The sequence below is a fragment of the Lytechinus pictus genome, chromosome 4 (genome assembly GCF_037042905.1).
Source record: "Lytechinus pictus isolate F3 Inbred chromosome 4, Lp3.0, whole genome shotgun sequence".
In the NCBI taxonomy this organism is placed as follows: domain Eukaryota; kingdom Metazoa; phylum Echinodermata; class Echinoidea; order Temnopleuroida; family Toxopneustidae; genus Lytechinus; species Lytechinus pictus.
Window position 1 is genome coordinate 10,373,704 of NC_087248.1, and position 26,192 is coordinate 10,399,895.

At 35.1% G+C, this 26,192-nt stretch overlaps 1 protein-coding gene across 1 annotated transcript; it reads left to right on the top strand.

Moving 5' to 3' along the window:
* The first annotated feature begins 4,621 nt into the window (after window positions 1-4,621).
* LOC129258467 (organic cation transporter protein-like) lies at window positions 4,622-26,005 on the top strand. The gene is made up of 11 exons (XM_064098352.1): window positions 4,622-5,124; window positions 12,483-12,737; window positions 13,252-13,355; window positions 15,927-16,081; window positions 16,878-17,046; window positions 18,331-18,469; window positions 19,167-19,258; window positions 19,677-19,885; window positions 20,244-20,352; window positions 20,983-21,192; window positions 21,733-26,005. The coding sequence occupies exons 1-11, from the start codon at window positions 4,975-4,977 to the stop codon at window positions 21,860-21,862; spliced, it is 1,722 nt and encodes a 573-aa protein (XP_063954422.1). The 5' UTR covers window positions 4,622-4,974; the 3' UTR covers window positions 21,863-26,005.
* The last annotated feature ends 187 nt before the right edge of the window (window positions 26,006-26,192 follow it).

A 26,192-nucleotide genomic window follows, 5' to 3' on the forward strand; every position in this document is an offset into this window, starting at 1 on the left:
CTAATCTTTGTGTTACGGCGCCCAGGTGGGTGTTTCACAAAGCTGTTTGTAATGTTACGCATGACTTTACGCTCGACTGGAACATGTTTTTAGGTCATAAATCAATTACATAGGGATATCGCATAGCACAAGAAAGGGTCACCAGTCGTGTGTAAAGTCGTGCGTATCTTGAACAGCTTCATCAAACACCTGTATAATTAATTTGCAATGATTGAGGAAAGTATCATTTATAGAGCTAAAAGCGAAAGCATGAGAACAAAATATATGAACGAATGCCAAGGGAATGAGAAAGGGAACGAAGGTGAAAAAAGGCGGGAGAATTAACTTCGATGGATGGATGGGTGGATAGATAGCTATAGCTAGATAGATGGATGGATGGATGGATGGATGGATGGATGGATGGATGGATGGATGGATGGATGGATGGATGGATGGATGGATGGATGGATGGATGGATGGATGGATGGATGGATGGATGGATGGATGGATGGATGGATGGATGGATGGATGGATGGATGGATGGATGGATGGATGGATGGATGGATGGATGGATGGATGGATGGATGGATGGATGGATGGATGGATGGATGGACGGACGGATTGACGGACGGACGGACGGACAGACAGACAGATAGATAGATAAAAAGATAGACAGACAGGCAGACAGACAGACAGATAGATAGATAGATAGATAGATAGATAGATAGATAGATAGATAGATAGGTAGGTAGGTAGGTAGGTAGGTAGGTAGGTAGGTAGGTAGGTAGATATATAGATAGATAGATAGATAGATAGATAGATAGATAGATAGATAGATAGATAGATAGATAGATAGATAGATATAGATGGATAGATAGGAAGAAAAATTGATAGATGGACAATTAGACATAAATGGAGAAATACGTGGATAAAGAGAAAAACAGAAGAGAGGCAAACATGATATAAAGAAAGGAAGGAACATAAAGAAAGCCGTGACGCAATATGAAACATACAAAAACATATTCACTGTAAACAATAAAAACAATTTCATGTCTTCAATAAATCACTCATCCTGGTCTTAATTTGTTTGCTTCAGATGTTGAAATAACTTTAAAATATTTTTTGCTCCAAAGTCCGTCCCACCTCTTACACACCCACATAAACAAAGAGATTTATATCATGTCATAAGTATGCCCTCATAAAATTTCAAATATATTTGCTATTATAATGATTTGATCATGCACTATATATATGTTTTCATCAAAACGAATAAGTAGGATGACGAAGGGATTTGTGTTTGGTCATGTTCCATATCACTTTTGTGGTGTTCTACCGTGTTTATATAGCGTTATTGTGCCTTCATAGTGAATGCTTGGTGTCACGTGAAGACGTCTTTGTCTTTTCTGTCCACAAACATGATTTCCTTTTCAATTTGCATAATTATCTTCATTTTCATTATTCTTTAATTGTTATTTTTGTGGTTCTCGTCGTTATCATTATTAACAATATTTCCTCTTAAATAATTGTCGTATATTAGTAGTAGTATAGAAGTAGTAGTAGTAGTAGTAGTATATACATTGGCGGCGGAAGCCGAAAAATTTAGGGGGGACCACAAAATTTTTTGACCAGCAAAAAAAAAAAAAAGAAGTTATCAACTTAAAATTTAGGGGGGGGACCGTCCCCCCACCTAAAATTTAAGGGGGGACACGTCCTCCCCCCCCCGCTTCCGCCGCCTATGAGTATATAGTAGTAGTAATAGTCAGGGTCGGATCCAGGACTTCCCAAAGGGGGGGGGGCACATTTTCCCTATGAAACTTTGACAAGGAGAAAAAGTCCTCGCTTTCAAAGGGGGGGGGGGCACGCACACTTGGGGTAAAAATTGCATATTTACATTAAAATTTTTGATTATGACTCCCCCTGCCTGGATCCGCAAGTGGTGGTGATGGTAGTAGTAGTAGTAGTAGTAATAACAACGCTCTATTTACCCAGCCACTTCAGTTAGAAAACTGCTCTACCAGCGGGCCCTGCATAAGTACATAATATGTTATTATTACCCTTCTCCAATCCAAATGCTGAGCAAGAAGACAGAAGGTCCCATTTTTATAAGTCTTTGGTATGACTCGGCCAAGGATCGAACCCACGACCTCCCGTTCATGAGGCGGACGCTCTACCACTGAGCCAACATGCCCGGTAGTAGTAGTAGTAGTAGAAGTAGTAGTAGTAGTAGTAGTAGTAGTAGTAGTAGTAGTAGTAGTAGTAGTAGTAGTAGAAGTAGAAGTAGTAGTAGTAGTAGTAGTAGTAGTAGTAGTAGTAGTAGTAGTAGTAGTAGTAGTCGTAGAAGTCGTAGTCGTCGTAGTCGTCGTAGTCGTAGTAGTCGTAGTAGTCGTAGTAGTCGTAGTAGTCGTAGTAGTAGTAATAGTAGTAGTTCACCATTTCCAAACGAAATACATGTCCTTATTATAACATTGAAGAGAAACCCCCGTTTCTTCCAGTTCATCAATGTTGGGGTCTTTGGGAAGGAATTAAGATTGAATGTCAAAAAAATTTGAATGTAATCTCTAATAAAACCATTAAACCATCATGGGGTAAAAAAGATGACAATATTGGAGGGGTATTTGCCATATGGACATACAGTGTCGTAACTACGGGGGGCATGGGGGGCACAACCCCCCCCCCCCATCGGCTGACCAAAAAAACGGGGAAAGGGGGAAAGGAGAAAAGAGGGAGAAAGGAAGAGAAACGTAGTGGGAAAGAAGAAAATATTATTCATTATAATGTTATGTTACATTACATAAGAACATTTTTATCATAACTTTATGAAACATAATTTGCCCAGGGCCTACGTCTTCATTGTTCCTGGTGCTCGCATTGTCTGTTTAACGAGATATATAATCCTGTTGTACTAAAACATCCCGTTTTCAAGTTAATATAAACCAAATATATTTCCTAGCACTTTAAGTTATCATTGTTTTATGTAGTGACATATGCTTCTTTTTCATGACTCAAAAGTGATTGCGCCATGTTAAGGTCTTCGTATATATGAAACATTTCCTGTCCGTGATTACGTTCGCATTAGTTGATTGGTGAGATATGTCTGCTCTTCATGAATTCCTAAAATCATTCCTTAAAATGTCCCTTCTTCTGATCTGAATATCACAAATTTTCAGCTCGCGCTTCGCGCTCACATCATTTGGTTAATGAAATACGTATGGTCCTAGTTAATTCCTACAAAGAAAGCTTAGAATACCCCACTTCAGGTCTGAATTATCTAAGTTTTCAGCTCGCGCTTCGCGCTAGCATTGTTTAGCGAGACGGGTACCTATCATGATTACACAAATTTGATTATAATGTCCCTTTTTAGGTGTGAATATAAAAAAAATTCAGCTCGCGCTTCGCGCTCGCATTATTTGATCAGTGAGATACATATCCGTTTAATGACATTGTCCTTAAAATGTCTCTATTAGGTCAGTATAACTGGCGACTGAGCGCACTCACTCAGTGATTCTAAAATTTTGCTGGTGCCCCCCCCCCCCCAATGCCGTGACCCACGGTACGCCACTGTGGACATATCAATAACAATTCCTTGCATATCTAAAAACATGATTGCAAAAAAAAATGCCAAAATATTTCAGTCATCCCCCCACCCATCAACACGGATTTACGCCAGTGAGTAGTAGTAGTAGTAGTAGTAGTATAGTAGTAGTGCTGGTGTTTGTAGTAGTAGTCGTCTTCTACTTGCAGGCATTTTGTAGCAAAATTCCTTTATAACAAGAACTTCATGCGCTTATATGGAAAAAAATGATATTATTTCAGCGACAAAAAAGGTCTCATCACCCAGATAATATTGTCCGTCTCTCCCCTCCCCTCCTTGTTTCCTTTGAATATATTTATCACAGTGATATATATACCAGAACGTCCTTTTAGTAGGATATTCCATTTACGTACTAAAGTCAATGACGTAATGAAGAAAAAAACATGAAGTCTGGGGTGTTATGTTATGCGCTATTGCAAGCAAAGCGATCGAGCCAATTTAATAGAATTCAATATTTTCATTATTATGCCATTTATTTGACCCGTAAAACGTAAACGCATCCATGAAATACGCAAGAAAATTAGATGAAACTAACGATGTTTAATTAAATAATGTGAATTCTCTTTCTGAATAGGAGAACCCGCCCCTCAAAATACAATAATGATAATAAATAAACAAATGACTAAACAAATAAATATATAAATAAATAAATAAATAAATAATAGAGACAGGGGAGATAAATATATCAATTAATATTACAACAATATTGAATGAATGAATAGATGAATGAATGAATATTGATTTCGAAAATAAATTTAGATATACACCATTGTAAAGCAAACATGGTTATCAATATAGAGTGTTCACTTAATTGTCTTGAAAGTCATCTTTATTGCCTCTCCTAAGTGATCTTCGATATTTGGTTCATTATACTCTATAAAGGCCTACTTGCTTTAGGGTATAATTTTGACAAGTGACTTCTGTACGTAACGACGTATAGACCCAAAACAAATGGTAATTACTGCTTTGAGTGTGTAAATATAAGGAGCTTGAAGGTCCTAATTGGTAAATATAAAATCTCCTATACGAAGCTCATTTTGATGCCTCCTCGAGAAAACAACTTGGGCGTATTTATCAGAGTAAACTTTAAAGTAGTCAGGCTGCAGTGATAAGATGTTTCTGGTATTATCGACCTTCGGTACGTCAACATAAAACATATTTGAGGCACAGCTACAGCAATGAGGCTCTCCCAAATCGATCATAACGATCGCGTTAATTTCTAACTAGTATGATAGGTTTGCGTGATAACGGTTCTATCAGTGTGACGACTGCATTAATTGTTGACTCTTAAATTCATTCCGATTGAAATCATTCAGCGAGCAAGTTGTCATTGAAAAGGATATCATGTTATATATACCTCCGACAGTTTAACATCAGGAAAGTATTGTAGAGAGATCAGAACCATGAAGTTTGATGATATTTTGAAAGAGATTGGGGAGTTTGGAAAATACCAGAGATGGGTTTATGCGATGGTATGCATCATAGCACTGCCTGTAGCCGCCCATCAGATGGCCCAGGTCTTCCTAGCCGGTGCATCAGACCACTGGTGTGATGTAAGTAAAAAAATAAACTCTGTCAACCTCTCCAGTCTGACACCCACAACGATATTATGGGTCGATGTAGTACAGACTTTGGGCCATGAAAATTTCCGCGACTGAGGATCGAAAAGGGAGAAAGGAAAAGTAAAATATGATTTTATTTTATGAGAAATATGTCAAAATATATCAAAATGTGTTTTTCGTATTAACAAAGTCAAAAATTTTGCTGTCGCACCTCGCTAGCTCGCAGCTTTTTAAAAACTCTGTCCCAGAAGACATGTCTGGTCCCTCAAGTTGTTGTGTATATAGTTTTTTTTTTTTAATAATGCTATACAGTGATTTTGTTATTTTTCCCAAAGTAACGTAACATGGATTCTGGTTAGATAGAAGCCAGTTACACCTGGGGGATGTTCCATAAAAATTTTGCTATAATAAAAAAAAACTATGAAAAATTGAAAAAATCTCGGGCAAACAGAATTATGCCATCGACACATTAACACGTTTGTAAACTCCGGCAAAATTCGCAAAAATATAAAACTGCCAGAGTTTTTCTTTTTACGCTACAGGCCCCTGGAAAATAAATTGTTGTCTGAAATGATTTCAAATCCGACAACTTCACTTTATTTTGATTGACTGAGAAGCAAAGGTGTCTGACTGTTACAATGGTAACTTGCAAATAAAACAAACTTTGTATTTCAGCAACCGAAATGTTAATTTCATGAAACGCTGACTAATATTGATAATATTAAAGTAAAGGTGAGGAGTAGGGATGAAGATATTAATAACTAAATATATGGAGTAAAATTTCATTAAAATCGGATAACAAATAACGAAGTTATTGATTTTTTGTTATTACATGAATTCATAATTGTTTCATTTTTTCATAAATGTGTAAATGATGTTTCCATTATTATGAAATAAGTTGCAGCGAGAAATAACTAATGCACTTAAGCAGTTGTCAATCCATTTGTTTTAGTTCTTGGTAGGAAAATTGTGAAAAACCTAATTTCATATAATAAACTACAAAAGAACAAGTTGGGATATGACATCATCAGCCCACCTAATGAATGTTCATGAAGACATGCCTAGAACTAATTCACCTGAATAATGCAAATCTTTGAAATTCAATAACTTCGTTATTTTGTTATCCGATTTAGATCAAATTTTCAGCATTTTGCTCTGAATTTTACTCTATATATTGAGATATGAATATCCTCAGCCCGGGGCATCCCTTAAAGGTTTCCAATGATGATTTCAGGAATTTATGTTTTAAAAAATCCACAATTAGTTATCGATATGTGGAAAAAGTCTTTACTTGCCAACATAATACACAAACAATTCAAAATAATTCTAAGTTTCTATCAGTTTTGATTTTTTTTATATTATTGCTTTTGCTCGCTAGCTCCACTCGCTCGCAGAATTTAGTTAGAAGTTGAAAGTTTGATATAAGATGCAAGAATTTGAGGCACAATTCTGACATTAACCTTAACAATAATTTAGTAAAAATCGGCGAAACAACAAATGTCGCCCATCTGATAATTTGAAGAATATTTGTGGACATTTAACTTATTTACGATTTTTATTCAGGATAATTCATTTTAAAAATTGAAGCATTATGAGCTATCGCCTTTCTTGCTCTAAAATTGATTCTTAGTTTCTTTTACTTCATTCAGAAATCACATTTTCCTGACATTTGACGCACCGGTGATACTTTCTAAAATAAAATCCTCACATAGGCCATGAAGACTAAACCTAACCCCTAACCAAAAGAATTAACTGAATAAAGTTTTCGTTCTGAAAATTATAACAAGGACAATAATTTTCTTCTTCATTACGCAAATATCACGAAAGTTGCTCTCGCTTCCCGGCGAGGCAATTAATATTTTGAGATTTTTTTATCGCGGTCCGGAACGAGATGACCCCCCCCCCCCCCCTTAAGCTGCTGGATAAAATTCATAAACCGGGGGACAGATCACCCCCTCCATATGGATCGCGCCACCTTTTACAGAGTAGTTGCACAAACAGACAAACAGGCCGTAGTTCACCGGGGTGTTCACCGGGGTGGCAAAAGCATCCTTCCTCGATCGAGTTCATCAATATTTTACCCTATTCACATCAAAAGTATACTAGGAGTCGATAGTATAATGTCGTACAATATGGGGATATGAATTGCAAGCTTGAACAAAAAAAATCTGTTCCATGTTTAAATCTTGATAGAATCGGAAAATACAAGCAAGTAAACCAAAGAATAAGATCCATACGCAACGATTTCTGGAGATATTTTTATTATCACGGCCTGGAGAGAGGAGAAAGATATCATGTTCATCGCACTCCTAATGTTATTGTTCGACATCAACATAAATAAAAAGGAATATACAGTAACGCTGTTTCCAAAACAAGAATTTAATTCCATTAAAGCAACACACAAATGTCACAATTTGTCGACGAAGCGACTGAGTACCTCCGTATCTTTTCTCTGATGGGTGTTATACTAGAGATAGATTATTATGAAAAACATTCTCAAAGAATATGTGGGTTTTTTCGCTAGGTCGCTACGCTTCCTTAGAAATTAGAAATATTTGGGGGCCGGGAAAGGGGGAGACAAGCTGCTCGGTCAGATCAGTATGGTCTCCCACCTACACTGTGCTGCCCATGATAGGCCATTTTCATAATCCAACGTCGAAAACTTTTGAAGCCCCCCCCCCCCCCCAAAAAAAAAAAAATAATAATAATAATAATAATTTTGCGCTGGATGTGGGAATGATTTGACTGTTGTAAAGAGGGAAACCGATATAGAAGTCTGGAGATTGAAAACGAAGGCGAGAAGCATGTGGATATGTTTAGAAACATATGCTTTTTGTATTATATGCCTATTTTTCATTCTATCGCACAAGTTTCATAATAAATGGTATTTTTTTATATTTATGTTTTTGTTATAAATCATCATTACAATATTTACAGTAGAGTGGCAGGATAACAATGCAAACCCCCAAAACATGAATAGAATAAATGTTAATAAAACAGGCAGAACATAAAACATATCAATTAAGAATAAACTCCTAGACTGACCGGGAATGTATGAGACTTGACAGAAAAACGATCCAATCGAATTTGCTTCGCTTTAAATACTTTACTTAAATACAAAATGTAGAAGAAAACAAATTTAAATAAAAGAAAAAAAAACATCCCAAACGAGTTTTCTTCACCATTCAAATGGCTAGACAAAACTGATCATCAAAATAGTACTCGGTCCGTTATTTAGCCCTTACTGTCATCATGGACCTATATAGGTCCATGCTGTCATACAGTTATTACATTTGTAGTATAATTTAAGTAAACCCATATAGGTTCATGTGGAGTCCCCCAGGAATCTGTCATTTATACTCTTTTATTTGAAGCCCCCCCCCCAAAAAAAAAAAAATGAATAAATTAATAATAATGATAATAATTTTGTACAAGACCATCATACAGCCATCTTGTAATGAAAAAGTTGTCTAATATTATGCCATTAGAAAATAACTTATATTCCTTTGGTATAGAAGCAATACTATTTCTTAAGAATATAAAATATTGATTGATTAATTTTTTCACATAGGTTAATAGCTAGGCTAGTATTAAGAATTACACGACCTAGGCTTCTTTTTTTTCACCCTTTTCCTCTGTTTTGCCTGTCTTCTCTGGTTCAAATTAAAAAAATGTCATAGTTTTGCAGTTCCACTTCCCGGTAGCCAGCAATGATTTTTTTTCACACTTGCGACAAGGGTGTATTAAGATTTACACGACCCTGACTTCTTTATTTTCCACCTTCCTTTTGCTCTGTTTTGTCTGTCTTCTCTTGTTCAGATATGAAAATGTCATAGTTATGCAGTTCCGCTTCTTCGTTATCCAGCTATGATTTGTTCACACTTGCGACAAAAAAATACGCATAAAATAATGTGAAAGAAAAATAAGAAGTTGCACCTCATAAATTACCATAATCTATGGCATGAGAGTAAAATAAAATGTGATGTCGAAAAGTTCAAATAGGGAATGAAGAGGGTTTTTTTTAGCCATTTGTAATAAAATCAATGTGCAGACATTAAGAATATAAATTCGTTGAAATCTATTGAAATTAGGCGTACATAAATGGTGTTAAACGCATTTTCTCGTTTCCGATATGTTTGAAAGTTTTCGCGTCAACCAAAGGTACTCGATCATTCCGTGTTGCTATTAACACCAACGAATTGGGGTGCACTTCCTAACTGAAAGTGTGCTACCAAAGGGGAGTGATAACTTTTTTTTTTCTTTCCGATTTGCTGTTGGTTGGACGTCTACCTGATTTCGACACCATGATTACAGTAAATGCAGGGGTATGAGGGGTATAACCAAGTCGGCACCACCGGTGAGCCAATTGCGCGATAGCCCCCCCCCCCCCCCCCCGTAATTTCGCACGCAGTGGAAAAATAAAAAAAGAAAAGGTGAGAAATGAGAAAGAATATCGTCTAATAATGAGAGGTTACCCTTATTACATGAATGAGGAAAACAGGAATTCATCTTTATATTGACTATCCCGGCAGCTCCTCCCCCCCCCCCAAAAAAAAAATAATAATAATAACAATGCCATGGCAACACCTATGACGTACTCACTAAGGTGATTTATCTTCAAATTATTAAACAAGATAAAAGATGAACAGAGGAGACAATTGTGAATTCAAACTTTTTAAAAATAAAAAGAGTGTATTGGAATTAGTATATGCTAGTGTGTGTAACTTCTAGGCCTAATGTACCCCTTTTTTTTCTTTTCAGGGTAAAACTTGAAGTAAACTTTTTAGGTCTCCTTGCCCTTAAACCCTGGTGCCGTCCCTGGGCAAACATGTCGTTTTATTTGAGCGTAATGAATATACGAGCTCTGTACTCTATTGTTCTTTTACCATGTTTAATCATGTTGGACTTTGAGTCTGTTATTATACACAATGCTCTCGGCAAAAGTTGACTGATCCTAAGAGTTTCTTTGACTTTAATATCTTGTTTGCATGATGACCAAATATCACGACAATTATCATTGTCATTTTCCCTCGCTCTCTGCTTTTTTCTTTATGTTACCGACTTCAGTTGTAGAGTACTTGAGGAGCGATGTGTTTTTGCAGCACAAATAATGTTTTTTTTTTAATATATATTCCGCTCTATACCCCTATTGAAATATAACCATGAACATTATATCATGTGAGGTTTTACTGTTTAACACTGCTTGAGTAAGAGGTATGATGAAATGGCCAATAAATTCAGATAATTCAATGAAATTCAATTAAAAATGGTTTATTAAAGTTAAAAGAACTTCGGCATGTAGCTGCATTACATTTTTTTAAATATTGACTACATGTAAATCGATAAGACACAGTGATATAAATTATGGCATAATTATCACTAACATATGAAACGATATCATCACGAATAATGACGCATACAATTATTGTATTATACAACATATATAGAATCATATAGACGTAACAATATGGCATGACGTCAGTGACATTGTCACATGGCATAACATGAATAGGATAAACAAAATTCACTTTAAAAATACAAAATTTCAAAGTTATTATTAAGAGACAGTTGTTAATGAAAATAACAAATTATCGAACAAATATGACAAATTAACAATAACAAAAACAAAATGTTGAATGCCAGATCGTGTGCAACTGAGAGTGCATCTATAATACAAAAAAGGAGTAAACTAAACCTTGTAAAATAGTGACACTATAGCTCAACTTCAGATTCGAAGTCTAATATTTTTTTTCCAAACTAAATGATAATTTGCTTTTATACAATGATTTGTTTTACTTATGGAAAAATATACCTACCTCAATTTATATTGTTTATATAAGTTTCATTTGCAAATTTCATTGTAATTATTTACGACCATTTTATTTTGTTCTGTGAAAATGCAAATTTGAATCATGTAAAGGTGAATTACAGTTTTACTCATTTGAGTATAAATGCCCATCAAGTAATGACCTCTATATAAATATTCAAATGTGTGAAAATTATCATCGCGCGAGAAGAACTGTGCCCCTTTTTAAAATAGGGTGATTTCTTCAATTTCTCCCCTATTTCATAAAAAACCGTTTCATACTGATCTAGACTTCTTCAGTATTATCTATATTCATTAATTTTCTTGTAGATTGTACTCTTATCTGACTACACGTATATGCCTTAGGGGTTGTCAATTATATAATACGTCAGTAAATCTATCTGCCATTTTATAACAAGTCAGTGCTAACGTGAGCTCTATAGCTTTGTCTATCTGTGCGAAGTTAAAAAAAAAAGTTCTCTCTACGGGGTGCATGTATTTCAAAAAGAAAAATCATATGCATAATAAGCTTGATATCTGCTCTTTAATTCGATACCTTATTCACAGGAATTAGTCGAGAAATAACAAATACAAAATAACAGTATCCTTCATTCTTTAAAAAAAGTAATTATTCTCCTCCGAGAGAAATCGAATTAGAATCATCCGATTTGTAGAGAGTCATTTTGTGCTACGCCCTTTAAAAAAATTAAGGAACCCCAAAAGCGATCCTTCGTTAGTTTCCCATGTATTCATTTCTTTTAAAGCACATAAGTGCCAAGCATACATGTCCCTATTAAAAAAAAATAAGCACGTCCCATGTACACTATTATTCAAGACAAATTAATTAATGAAATTAGAAAGTAAGTGAAAAATGTTTGGCTCTGAGTTCATTTCATATTATTATAGAAATATTTTAGAGAAGTTTGAAATATATCTGTCTATGTCATTCGTTTTCATTTATGTATAAAAATCATTATTTCATTTACCAATTTAAGTTACGGTATATTGTTGATTTTCAATCATTTTCCTTTGTACAATTTATTTATGATTATACAATCTTTTGTGATACAGTTTATTCTTGTATACCCTTAAGACACCTTTCCAAAATAAACGTGGCTGTAAATGAATTTTTGATAACATTTTTTTTATTTCCGATGTATGCCATATAGAAATATTTTCTAGCGCGATCATGGCTGAAACGTTTTGGTGGTGGCAAGCCCCTTCGTTCTTTGTATTATTTTTATATGTTTGTGTTTGTTTTTCCGTTATATTGTCAAATTTACTTCTATTTAGTTAAGTTCGAGCTTACCCTTTCTTCTATTTTATGATGAATTACTAGTCATTTCGATTGACCTGTTTTGTGATATATTTGAATTTGCAATGTCGTGTTACTTTGTTTTATCGTGTGAATGGAAAATAATAGATATAAGAACAAATGCAAATACAAATGGTTAAAGGGAGGGGGAGTCAAAATGACGCTTTGCTGTAAAATATTATATCTCCTTGAAATCTGTGGGTTTTTTTATCATCCGTTGCTATATAGGTGGCAGCTTGGAGCGATGAGGATTGCGAAAAATGGAGTTACACTGAAGAGCAGTGCATCGAAGCAAAGCGAAACGCCAGCTCACCCGTCAATGGAACAGAAGACGAGCTCCAGTGTACGAAGTATTCCATCGTCGACAAACTCGTCTTCAATCCGGGTCTCGATCCCGTGAACTACAACGATACAGAGACCATCGAATGCAACAACGGATGGGTCTACGATAGAAGCCAGTATAAATCGTCACTCATACAAGAAGTAAGATAGTTATATAATATTGACTGGCCTTGAGGAATAGATACAATATTGCCCAAGACTCCTCCCACGCATATTGCTGGAGTCGAGGACGAAGGCAAACGTGATATCTCCTGAGAATTCCATTAATTCAATATAAAATTATATTTCTAATGACTTGTAATCCTAATCTGGGAATCATAGTGACGTCTGAACTTATGAGCCCGACCACGGATAGTACATAATCTCTCCCTTCTAACGAAAGAAAGAGTGAAGTATATTATTATCATTACCATCATAATCATTACTATTATTATTATACTTCTATGATAAATAGTATTATTATCGTAATCAACAAAACTTTCTTTTACATTTCCAATTATACTTTGGAGAAAAAAATCACTTACAAATCTCTTTATCGGAAAAATACCCCGATCGATGCAGTTGCCTTTTGGAAGAAGACCAATTTCTATTCTGATTCTTTCAAATATTTTATAAAATTAATTTTCACGTTTTTGTTTTATTTATTTTTTTTTAGTTTGACCTGGTATGCGATGATGGAAATTTGGACAGCGTGGCTCAGTCATTATTCTTCGTCGGTGTCCTTATTGGTTCTTTGCTCTTTGGAGCCCTCGCCGACATGTAAGTCACCTGTTAGGTGACACGACATTTGCTCCTGTGACTTTTGCTCCGGTCTTAATATCTCAGAAGGCATAGTGTTATAGAGTTATGATGAGAATAGAGTTATTGGTTCAGAATAAAGCAGAGATAAGGATTAGGGTTTATTTAGTTTTGGAGGTTAGATTTTATGTTTGGCTTAATGTCCATATTTTCCTTCAGAGCAATTGTCGCCGGAGCAAATGTCATGAAACCATAAGTTATAGTCACACAAACTAAATCGATCCCACTTCCGATGAAAGCTCTACTCCATGATATTTCAAGTCATTAAGAAAAGAGAAGAAAAATGTGGGGGCATCCGTGAGAGAGGAAAAGAAGAAAAGAGAAGGAGGAGAGTTTTGGGAAAAAATTACTTGGACGAGAAAATATCTAACTTCCCTTGTGTGTAAATGAATTAACCCACCTTTATGTTATTTCTTTCGCTCATTGCAATTTTTTCTTTGGCAATGATTATATCAATGGCGTACAGATGGGGGGCTCCCCCTTTAAAAAAAAATCACGACCAAGAAAAAAATAGAGAAAATGAAAGAGAGAAGGGTGAAATATGATAATATTTTCTGAATATTATGTCAAAATCTATTACAATATTTGATTTTTTTAATATTAAAAAAATGTCGGTTTATTTTTTCTCGCTCTCAATTATTTTTATTTTTTTTTATTTAACGTGATAATACATTATCTAGCCCCCTAGAAATTTGTGGCTTATTACGCCACATAAATATATATGTTTTTGCCAGTAATGTATACGTATGTACGTTCAGTTGCGTAACTACGGGGGGGGGGGGCATGGGGGCACGTGCCCCCCAGTCGGTTGGCCAAAAAAAACAGGGGAAAAGGAAAAAAAAAGAGAAAGGAAGAGAAACGTAGTGGGAAAAGAAGAAATTATTGTTCATTATAATGTTATATTATATTATGTTATATTACATGGGAAGCATTTTTTCATCACTTTATGAAACATTATTTGCTCAGGGCCTATGTCTTCATTTTTCCTGGTGCTCACATAGACTGTTTAACGAGATATATAATCCTTTTGTACTAAAACCTCCCGTTTTCAAATCAATATACTGTACGCCAAATATATTTCCTCGCAATTCGAGTTATTATTGTTTTATGTTAGTGACATTTGCTTCTTTTTCATGACCACGTAAAGTGATTGCCCTATTTTAAGGTCTTAATATAAAACATTTCCGGTCCGTGCTAACGTTCACATTAGTTGATTGGTGAGATGTCTGCTTTTCATGAATTCCTAAAATCAGTCGTTAAAATGTCAATTTTTCTGATCTCAATATCAAAAATTTTCAGCTCGCGCTTCGCGCTCGCATCATTTGGTTAGTGAAATACATGCTTCATGTGTTTAAATGTAATTCTAACAAAATCAGAAAGCGCTTGGCACTCGCATTAGATGACTATGGTGAGATAATAATGGATTCCTTAAAATATCCATGCTTGGGGTCAATATATACCAAAAATTCAGCTGCCGTTTGGCGCTCGCCTCATTTGGTTAGTGAAATACGTACGGTCTTAGTGAATTCCTACAAACAAGCCTTAGAATGCCCCTCTTCAGGTCTGAATTTCCAAAATTTTCAGCTCGCGCTTCGCGCTCACAGTATTTGATTAGTGAAATGCGTATGATTATCATGATTACAATGACTACAAAAAGTGCTTAATGTGTTAAGATGTAATTCTAACAAAATCCGCAAAGGATGGCACTACCATTAGATAACTATGCTGAGATATGTATACTCTTAATGGATTCCTAAAATATAGTCCTTAAAATGTCCCTGTTTGGGGTCAATATACACAAAACTTTCAGCTCGCGCTTCGCGCTCGCATTGTTTGTTTATCGTGACAGGTACATATCATGATTACAAAAAATTTGCTTATAATGTCCCTTTTGAGATCTAAATATCAAAAATTTTCAGCTAGCGCTTCGCGCTCGCATTATTTAATCAGTGAGATACATATCTGTTTAATGGCACTGCATGTCCTTAAAATGTCTCTATTAAGTCAGTATACCTGGCAACTGAGCGCGCTTCGCGAGATCCCTAAGTGTCACGAAATTTTTGCTGGTGCCCCCCCCCCCCTTCCCCAATGCCGTGACCCACGGTACGCCACTCTGTACGTTGAATGATAAATGTGAATCTTTTCATAAAATAAATATAAAAACTTTAAAAAATACGAATGTATCAATCTATGCAGAGCCATTGATAACATGTATTTGTTCTTCCTAAACATCATTTAATTAAATCCGCACAGTATGATGCCACATCTCTATAAGTATTGCTTATTTAACTCTATTTATGTTTTGCCATCTTACTCTAGACTATCAATCCAAATGGCTTTGTTTTGATAATAATATAGTTTCCTTTGTTTGTTTCGGGATTTTTATTTTATATATTTCTTCTATTTCATTCTTTCTTCAGTTCCTTTCATTATAGGTTATTTCTTTATTTACAACTGTCTTTCGTTTTCTTTCTTTCATTAATTATTTCTTTAACAATTAATTTTATTAAAATTAATTTTTTCTCTTTCCAGGTTTGGTCGCCGTATTACTCTATTTGTGGCACTATTCATACAGATAGCGGTCGGTGTTGGGATTGCTTTTTCTCCTAGTTTTTGGTGGTTTGCAAGTTTACGTATTGTCTTAGCTTGTGCAAACATGGGGGTCTTTCTTCTTTGCTTTATTATCGGTAAGTAGTCGGATTAAAGGTGTAAAAAATGACGATTCTAATTTATCTACAGAAGCTTTAAAGTACATGAAAGTATATAGTATATATATATATATATATATATATATAATGTTTTCAGATCTTAGGAAGATTGAAAGTGCTCTCTACTTGACGATATGACGAGATAATTAATTACCGTAATCATTCTGACTTAAAAGCGTTATCATGATCGTGTCAACATGGCGAGACACGTTATATTGCCAACTCGACGTGTTAAAAGAAAGTGTGTGTGTCTTCACGGTGAGATAAATATAACTAAATATACACCAAAACACCCTAGTATTTTTACTTTTTAAATAAGTTGACTTGGCGAGATAACACATTTCCCCATGTCGGCAAACTAAGGCTGTAAGGTCGCCTTGGCAGATAAAGTAGATGGGAATGTATTGCTTCGTCAGTAAATATCAGAACATGATTTACACGATCTCTATAAACATGTAGGCCTAATGATTTGGACTTCGTCTGGTTGTATGTTCGCATTTTATAAAATTCATTTTTTTTATAACAAAACTTTTCAATAAATAGTTCAGATATGACAAAATACAATATCCTTGATTAACTATATACTCAGAAACTGAATTTCAACTTGTCGACATTGTTTATTTGTTTTTGTTTTTGTTTTGTTCCTCCAGCATTTCAGTTATCACCCATTGATCATATTTGATTATTTTTTTTTTCCTTCAAAACATAACCAAAGAGAATCGAGGAGTAATAATTGAAATGAGCGGTTCAATTTTTCTTGTTTAATTAAAACCAGGCACGGAGATGGTTGGGCCTAACAAACGAACGGTAGCAGGGATGTCTATACAGATAGCATTCTCTTTCGGTTACATGTTCTTTGCTCTAATTGCCTACTTTATACGGGACTGGATGATCCTCCAGCTCGTTATCTCTCTACCAGCTGTTTTATTCTTCGTCTTCTTCCCGTAAGTGTATCTGGGCCCCCGTCTTATGAAGAGTTACGATTGATCCGATCAACCTCAACTAAACTCCTCAAAAAAAGTTTGTAAATCTGATTTTGATCAATGTAAATCCCTCCTCAGTTTTAGTGAATATTAATGTGTGATTGATACTAATGAATGGAGATCACTGAATTCTCTTTAAATTAATGATACCATATATGATATGATTATGGTTCACATGGAGGTGCATTGCCTTGAAATGTGGGGCAAGATCAAAATTCAAAACTTGCAAGATGACACTATGGAAAGTCGTTTTGCAGCCTTTCAATTCAGACCTCATCCAACACTTTTGAATCCTGATCTTTTCGTGATGGCATGATCATAACAAGCATGATATCATTTTAAAGAGAACTAAATGATTTTTTGAATGATATCAAAAAGGCATTGTGTAAAATTATTTGGAGAAATTAATGGCCAAACTCACATTTCCAAAGTTGTTTTTTTTAGGGGTTTATATGGAAATCCACCGATAACATATTTTTTTACAGGAAATTTGCACAATGTCCTTTGAAACGAAGACTGAGAGGCACGCTGATTTTTTTAAGAAAACGATAGATGTATGCAATTACGTCATATCTGGAAAATTATTTTGAACAAACATGTATTTTAGTAGTTGACGTAAGACGGTGGCCTGATCTTAAATGCTATAGCCAGTATTATCATTATAGAAACAAAAACACCAAATGTGTACTGTACACATAAGTGTACAAATGTTTAAGGATTTGAAAATAACAGAAGTCGTATATTAGTATTGAATTTCTAGAATACATGTATTTACGTAATGAGTTTATTGTTGCTAATTTCATTATGGATAAGATCACAATCATATTACTCATAACCATCATAATTATTTTTTATTATCAATATTATTGTTACTTTTATTGACATTATTGATTTTATTATAATTCTATAAATTTAACAGGAACAAGTCCGTTATTTTTATGGAATTTGCTTTAAGAAAACAAGCGCACTAAATGCTTATTGTTATAAAGTACAACTTTGTTATTATCATCATTATTATTATTATTGTTATCATCATCATCATCATCACCATTCCAATTATTATAATTATTTTTACTATTATTATCATTATTATTATTAATTTTTATCATTAGTAGTAGTATTATTATCATCATCATCAACATCACCATTATCATCATCTTCATCATTATATCTCCATTATTTTTTTGTCTTTTCTATTAATAAAACATTGTAATTCAAAACTTTTGATCATCATCTCATATTTAGATTTATACCGGAGTCTCCGCGTTGGTTGATTTGTAAAGGGCGAACCGAGGAGGCAACAAAAATTATCAAGAAAGCTGCAGATACCAACAAAAAAGATCTCCCGGATCCTATTTTCACATCAGAAGAAATTAAAGAACAGGTAACCGAAAGAAAATTCAAGCAATTTCATCTTTCAAAACACTTAATTGATTCTTTCCGGTTTAGGTTTGGGATTCGGTAAACTTTGGTTTCGGTATTGGTATCTTATCAATTCTTTCTCTTATTTTCTTTCTTTTTGATACTTTCAGACTTTTTCGTTCTTTCTGTCTCCTTTTCTGTCTATATACCTACCTGTATATATTTTTTTAATTTTTCCCTCTTGCTTTCATTCTATTTTTTTCTTTCTTTCTTTCTTTCTTTCTTTCTTCCTTTCACTTCTTTCTCTCTTCCTTACATTATTTCTTTCTCTCTCTCTCTCTTTCTTTCTTTCTGTCTTTCTGTCTGTCTTTCTTTCTTTCTTTCTTTCTTTCACTTCTTTCTTTCTTCCTTACATTCTTTCTTTCTCTCTTTTTTTCTTTCTTTCTTCCTTTTTTCCATTCTTCCTTCCTTCCATTCTTCCTTCCTTCCTTCCTTTCTTCCATTCTTTCTTTCTCTCTTTCTTTCTTTCTTCCATTCTTTCTTTCTCTCTTTCTTCTTTCTTTCTTTCTTCTTTCCTTCCTTACTTCCTTTCTCTCTTTCTTTCAATCATTTTTCTTCTTCCTGTCGTTCCTTCATTTTATTCTTTCTTCCTTCCATTTTGTTGTATTAAAATTCTTTCTCCTCAGTGATTGTGTTCTGTTATATCCGTCCCAATGTAGCAAGATGCACTGACAGCTAAACAAGCCACGTTTTTAGATCTCTTCAAAACACCTAACCTCCGAATCCGTACTCTCAACTGTATGTTTAATTGGTAAGAGAAACAAACGTGTCGTCGTTTTTATTCCTGTCATGGAACATCTGTTAGAAAATTGAAGACATGGGATTTTGTTATAATTTATGTATTTCTAAAATGTAAATACATTTAGTATTTGCTATATGGGCTACATTATGTACTGTAGGCATTGTTTATAATATACATGCATTGCAGAATGTATTTAGTAGATTTACAAATAATTTAATTTTATCTACAAGTACAGGAGCGTATGTTTAAACTGGTTGATTTAACTGGTTCCTATGAATTCCCTTGCTTTTGTGTGCATTCGTAATAGTTAAACTTATCAATGCCTATAAACTCGCTATTATCATTGCATTAATTGGATAATCCATTCATTCATTCATTCATGTTTGATAGTAACTGAAGTCGAATTATCTTTGCTCTTTGTATATAGGTTCGTGAATACCATGGTATATTATGGCTTATCACTGGATACCTCCGACCTGGGTGCTAATGATTATATCGCATTCTTTATATCTGGTGCTGTCGAGGTACCTGCGGTCATAACCGGTATCTTTGCTATCGATTACTTCGGTCGAGCCAAGAGTACCTGCGGTTATATGGTCTTTGGGGGCGTGGCCTGTTTATGTACCACATTTACACGTAAGTACATAAAGCTTAGTAATTAAAAAAAAAAGTAATTTTATATGACATGATTTCACCATCCTCAAATGTTCAAGCTCACATTTTTAAATGTTACTGTCAAAATCACGATTTCTATAATATCCTGCATGCTGATTCAAGATTTCACTTTCATCTTAAATTCAAACTTATTAATTGTTTAGCTCGTTCGCTTCCATCCATTGCAAATTTTCCCAATTTGATGTGCCAAATCAGTAACTCGGCCTCCACATTTATTTAATATGTTTATTTGTCTGTAGGGGAGGGGGATAAATCACGCCACTGCATGTAGTATAGCAACATTTGGATTCCCAACTAAACTAATCCTCTCTTTCTCTAGCTTTGGGTGCCTGGCGGACTACGGTTGCTATGTTAGGCAAGTTTGGTATCACAGCATCATTTGCAATTATCTATATATTTTCAGCGGAGCTCTTCCCTACCCCAGTCAGGTAAGAATATGTTGAAACACTTTACTTTGATTTTATAAACTGGATAAGTGGTATTATCTGTAACCGTAATAAAACTTGGGGCTGAATAAGCCCCTTCCCCCCCCCCGACATTTTTCGTGATAAATTCGCCGCGCAAAGTTTTTTTACCGCGTTGCTCGCTGACTTTTTACTTTCAAGTCTTGCGCAACTTTTTAGACCAAATTCGCGACCCCCGGGTACGCGGTTCCGAAATTACGTAACATGTAATTGCATGCAGACCCAAAAATTGCTCAAAAACGTGAATTCGTCCCGGGAATTCGTTTACAAATCCAATGCAAAAAGTGTTTTTAGCCAAAACTCACAATTGTATCGTCCTTTCAACTTTTTACGGTCTTCTAAATAGCCCGGTCTTTTTAGGGTTAATTGCAAATTTTTACAAAACAAATTTAGTTCACATTTTCATCTATGAAATGCTACATTTCATCTTTTCAGCATCAAAGACAAAATAATATAATGTAGCAAATAATTCATCAAAATCCATTGTATCCTCGGATGTTTCTATTTTTCTCAATTCATAACAGAATTAATTGTTTGAGCATCTATTCACCTCATGATAAATTTTTTTAATTTAATGTCTATCTTGATTTCCAGGAGTGTTGGTGTAGGAATCTGTTCCATGTCTGCGCGTATAGCGGGGATATTAGCACCCTACGTATTGCTCCTGGATGAGGTCTGGGAACCCCTCCCGGTCATCATCTTCGGGGTTCTGTCTATCATCGCCGGAGTTCTCATCCTCTTCGTTCCCGAGACGTTAGGAGCACGGCTTCCCCAAACCATTGAAGAGGGAGAGCTCTTCGGAACGTATGTATTCTTGAGTTTTCTGTATGTAGCTGTGATGGTACGTGTTCAGACGCCTTGTTTAGAAGAATCCCATTGAAATATTTTAGGGAGGGCACTTCAGGCGCTCGCCTCTGTGATATTTGTCATGTAGTGAAAAGAAAAGGAAAAACAGAGGAGAAAAAGAAGGGGGATCGAGGAAGATTATTTATTTGAATTTAAAAAAATCCCGGGGTTAGAGGTCGTCGTGCCCATCCCCCTTATAAACGAAGTACCCTTGTGCTGCTCCTGTAATACACCTTTTCTTATCTATCTTTCTCCCACACAAAAATACACACATGCCCCCCCCCCCCACACACACACACACACACCAACCCACATTACTTGATTCACTTTCCTCCAGTATCTCAAGTCTCTGCCTTTTCTGCCTGAAGTCTTCCTCTCCCCTCTCCGCGTACCTTTCCAACTCTTTGTAAAACATGTCAAAAGTTTTCTATTACCATTGTGTAAGAAATGTTTTATTGAGCGTGTTATTATAATCATTATTCTTATTTTCAATTACAGAAAGAAGGGGAGGGAACTCCAAGAGAAGAAGAGCGAAGACTACACTCTCCAAACGATTTCTTCATCATTGGACGAGAAACCAAAGGAAGAAAACGGACAAGTCAACCAAGCTTTCGAGAACAACATCTAGAATCTATATTCTATCATCTATATTGTTCTCACTCCTTTCCTCTCGACCTTCAGTTAAGGATTCGATATTAGCAACAAACACACTCTGAATATCTTAAATTGTCATGGAGAACAAATCCGTTTTCTTTTTCAAAAATTACCACAACTCTTTGATTCTTTATTGATTGAAATAAATTCTGATAACAATTTTGGATTGTCCCCCTAATCGTAACTTTTAAAAGTAATTTCTAAACGTAGAAGGTGATGTATCCTCATCTATCTTGAGAGCGAAGTTGGTTCAGTCCTACGTAAGGCGTCTGCCTGTCGAACCAAAGGTTGTGGATTCAAGTCCATCCCGGGCGGATGGCTGAAGCCCGTGTTCTCTCCCCTGTTCCATAGACACATGCTATGTTACAGTGGAAACACTCCGTCCCTCGGATATGACGTTAAATGGAGGCCCCGTGTAGAGGAGAGTCACCACGTTAAGAACCAACTGCACTATTCGTATAAGAGTACGGGGAAACCCCGGTGTAGAGGTCCAACTGCACTCCCCCCAATGAGTTATATCGGGAGAGACCTGCGAGGGCCTGCGGGTTACTCTTCGCCTGCGAGGCACAGGTGACGCCAAGCGAATAACAATAATAATAATCTATCCAAAAAAATATATAAAGACAATAGTACTCATTTCTTTTACCAGATCAAACCTGCGCAGTGCGCACATATCTGACTTGTCTTTCTATGATACCTCGGTGTATATTTTATACATTTTGTTTTCTTGTTTTATTCTATTATATGATTGCCATTATCATATTATCTCTTATGTGTTTGTTTTATTTTTACTTTCATGGTATGCAGCGATCGAAAGCCCTTTTCAACAAGACCGCTCCTTAACATGATTATCAGACGCCCATATGCAGCACAATTTCGTCTCTAAACATAGTACTGTCCATCATAATCATATTTATCTGAAAGCGAAATTAGGTCTGGTATGACGGAAGGCAAAATGTAGACAGAAGTAAGTCAAAATTTTGCCCGTATAGTGACACAATTTGAGCCAAAATGTGTCTCTATATATACTGACAAATTGGCTTTTACGCGAGTTACTCACTTTTTTATATTGTTTTGTGTATACTTTTGAAATAAACTTAAATCCATAATCAACATGTAAAAGATGAACAATGGAAACGGAGAATATAATAAAGGAGAAACTATGCATTGGGGAATAGATGGGTCGGGTGTATATATATATAAATTGAATTGAATTGAATATCTTTATTGTCCATAAAGGAAATACTTTTTTCACTGGTTTACACACATGTAGATACAATGTATATACACAGAACAAAACAAAAGATGATGAAAACATGTCAACAAATTGGTCCTACCCCTATTTTCTTATTTGAAAACTAAATCATTGTCTCCGCTGGATCGACGGTCTTGCGCCCATCAGATTATCAAGATCCACGCCCCTGCCAATTTATTCATCTGCTTTTTAAAGGACAAGTCTACCCAAACAAAAATTTGACTTGAATAAAAAAAAAAGAGAGAGAGAATTAATCCAACAAGCATAACACTGAAAATTTCATCAAAATCGGATGGAAAAATAAGAAAGTTATGACATTTTAATAAAGTTTTGCTTAATTTTACAAAACAATTATGCATGTCCTGGTCTGCATGCAATGAGGGGATCGACTGATGACGTCACTCACTATTTCTTTTGAATTTTTATTATATTAATATGGAATATTTAAGTTTTCTCCTCATTGTCCTGTAAAACAATTGCAAAAAAAAAAGAAATAGTGAGTGAGGGACATCATCGTCTGTCTCGTTTGCATGTCACTGAGATGTGCGTATAAGTGTTTTGATAATATCATTAGCCAAACATTGAAGTGTCATGATAACTTTCTTATTTTACATCCGATTTTGATGAAATTTACAGCATTATACTTATATGATTTTTCTCTTGTGATTCAAATCAACATTTTTTCCGGGATGGACTTGACCTTTAATAATAAGTACTTCCTTGGATTTACAATATATTCTTCTTGTGTCCCTTTAACTTTCACTCAAATATGATTTATATAGCTCAATATTATCTCAGTATATATATATTTCACAACATTTTAATAAATAGAGTTGCCAAAGCTGTTGCACATGCATAATTTCTCACGCTGGCATAATAATTTGTTTCATTTTGTTTGAAGAAACGTCCCAGATCAGACGTGAAACTGTTCTCTCCATTTCAATCTGTAAGTCCAGATGATCAGATTTATCTCTAATCGAAGTTTGTCTTTCCTTCCTGGATGAATCAAAGTATAAATCAGTCCACTGGCGGATCCAGGGGGGGGGGGGGGGCACAGCCGGCCCGTGCCCCCCCCCCTTGAGAGGCACAATTAAAATTTGTAATGTAAAAATACCGTTAAATCAAAAGTGTGCCCACCCCCCCCCCCCCCCTTCGAAAGTGAAGACCTTTTTTTTTGCTTGTCAAATTTTTCCCGGGAAAATGTGCCCCCCTTTTGACAAATCCTGGATCCGCCCCTGAATCAGTCTATACTTGTACTGTATTGAAAAATTTGCTTTGATCCAGCTGAGACATGGCGGCTTGTCATTGATAAAAGAAACCTTATCTACACCAGACAAATGAAATAATAGGTGAGGTTGATTATAACTATTTGTCTGAATGTCAACCAGATCGGTTTTGCCCTGGCCATGTAGTAACCCGTCTCTGTGGTCTCGTGGTTGAGGCACCGCGCGCCGTTCTAAGCTGGTGGCCCGGGTTCGATTCCCAGAAGAGACAAGTTTTCAAAAGGGAGAATATATAGCTCTGGGTATATGTAAATGTATGTATATATGTCATTCCATCCGTTTAGTGTTCTCACTTGTTTGTAAATAAGGTAAATCAGTAAATCATATAATATAAAGCATGCGGGATTCCAGTCAAACCAAATGAAATTGAACAATCTAACACTTGGCACTTTGCCATTGCAAGCGGGGAAAGACTTTGAGGAAAGGGTCAGATTACATGTTATACTTGTTATAATGACCGTTATCAAAACACACTTTGAAAACGGAAAATACAATTGAAATCGCAAAATTATTCAGGAAAATCTATATGTACGAATCTAACATGTTTTAGTCTCATAATACAATTCATGACTATATCCGTGACTGAGTACTCCTGCAACGTATTTGATATCTTAAACAGAATTATCTATTTTTTAATGTTGATGTGAAAGAGAAATGTTGATATATATTTATATTGTACATTGCACGAGAAATCAAACAAGACAACCTATACTATTAAAGCATGGTAAGCGCACAAAAGCAAGAGTTTGTTAGTTAAGCGCACAAAAACAAGAAATGTAGGCCTGCCGCCCTTTTAAAGCATTTTAAAAAATAGAGAAATTATAGGTATGGCCTCAAATGTGGGAATGGTGATGTGTTGATTGAAGAAAAAAGAAGAAGAGGGTAAAGACGAGGAAGAAGAAGAAGGAGGAGGAAGAAGAAGACGGAAAAATTGAGAAGGAGAAGGAAAGAATTAAGGAAGGAGGAAGAAAATAAGGGGGTGGAGGAGAAAGGTGTGCATATCATATATTTTGTGAAAATAAGCACATTTCGAGAAAAAAAATCATAACTTTATTTTACATTCAAATTCAATTAAAATTCCATAGGAATGTCTGTTTTTTCTACAGTTTATCAACTAATCTTGAAGTCCTTTTTTATGGACTTTGCTTTTAAATCAATCGATATATCATACTCGAGCTATATACGAAACATACTTCACATAATATAATAAAAATATTCCTTTAAATTGCCCTCTGTTACTTTCTCTGATCTGCTGCCTCTACATGTATACAGTTCATTACTTTATGCATAAAATTGAAGAAAGATATTCTATTGATTATCATTTATTGAAAGGCTGATAAATGTTCTAAAAAGAATAGAGTCAGTCCATGTATATTCTAAACGTTTTGATCTCATTTCGCTGCGAAGGTTTTTGCATGGTGTTAACAAATTATATTTTATTTTTATCTGTATTCTTTCTTCTCATTTATACCAAGTTCATTGAATAAATATATGCTACTAAAAATAATTCATGGTTGATTCTATCAAGTATGTGTAAAATGTGAAATATTCTTCATAAACTCATTGGATTTGATAATGATTGTATGACTCATCATTGTCTTATGTCTAAGACATGTTTACATTGTGAATCGCGTTTGATTTCTATCCTGTTTTAATCATTTATAATTTAAGAAACAAAAGAAAGGGAGTGATTACAAGGGGGAGGAGAGAAGGGAGATATCGAGAAGTCAAGAGAGCGGGGAGAGGAGGACTGGGTCCGGGAGGGA

Bases quoted from the DNA above. Each gene is read 5' to 3' on its own strand.
- LOC129258467 (XM_064098352.1), top strand. From the start codon at position 4,975: ATGAAGTTTGATGATATTTTGAAAGAGATTGGGGAGTTTGGAAAATAC. The intron at 16,082-16,877 runs GTAAGTAGTCGG...AATTAAAACCAG, and splicing joins TCTTCTTTGCTTTATTATCG to GCACGGAGATGGTTGGGCCT. The intron at 20,353-20,982 runs GTAAGAATATGT...CTTGATTTCCAG, and splicing joins CTCTTCCCTACCCCAGTCAG to GAGTGTTGGTGTAGGAATCT.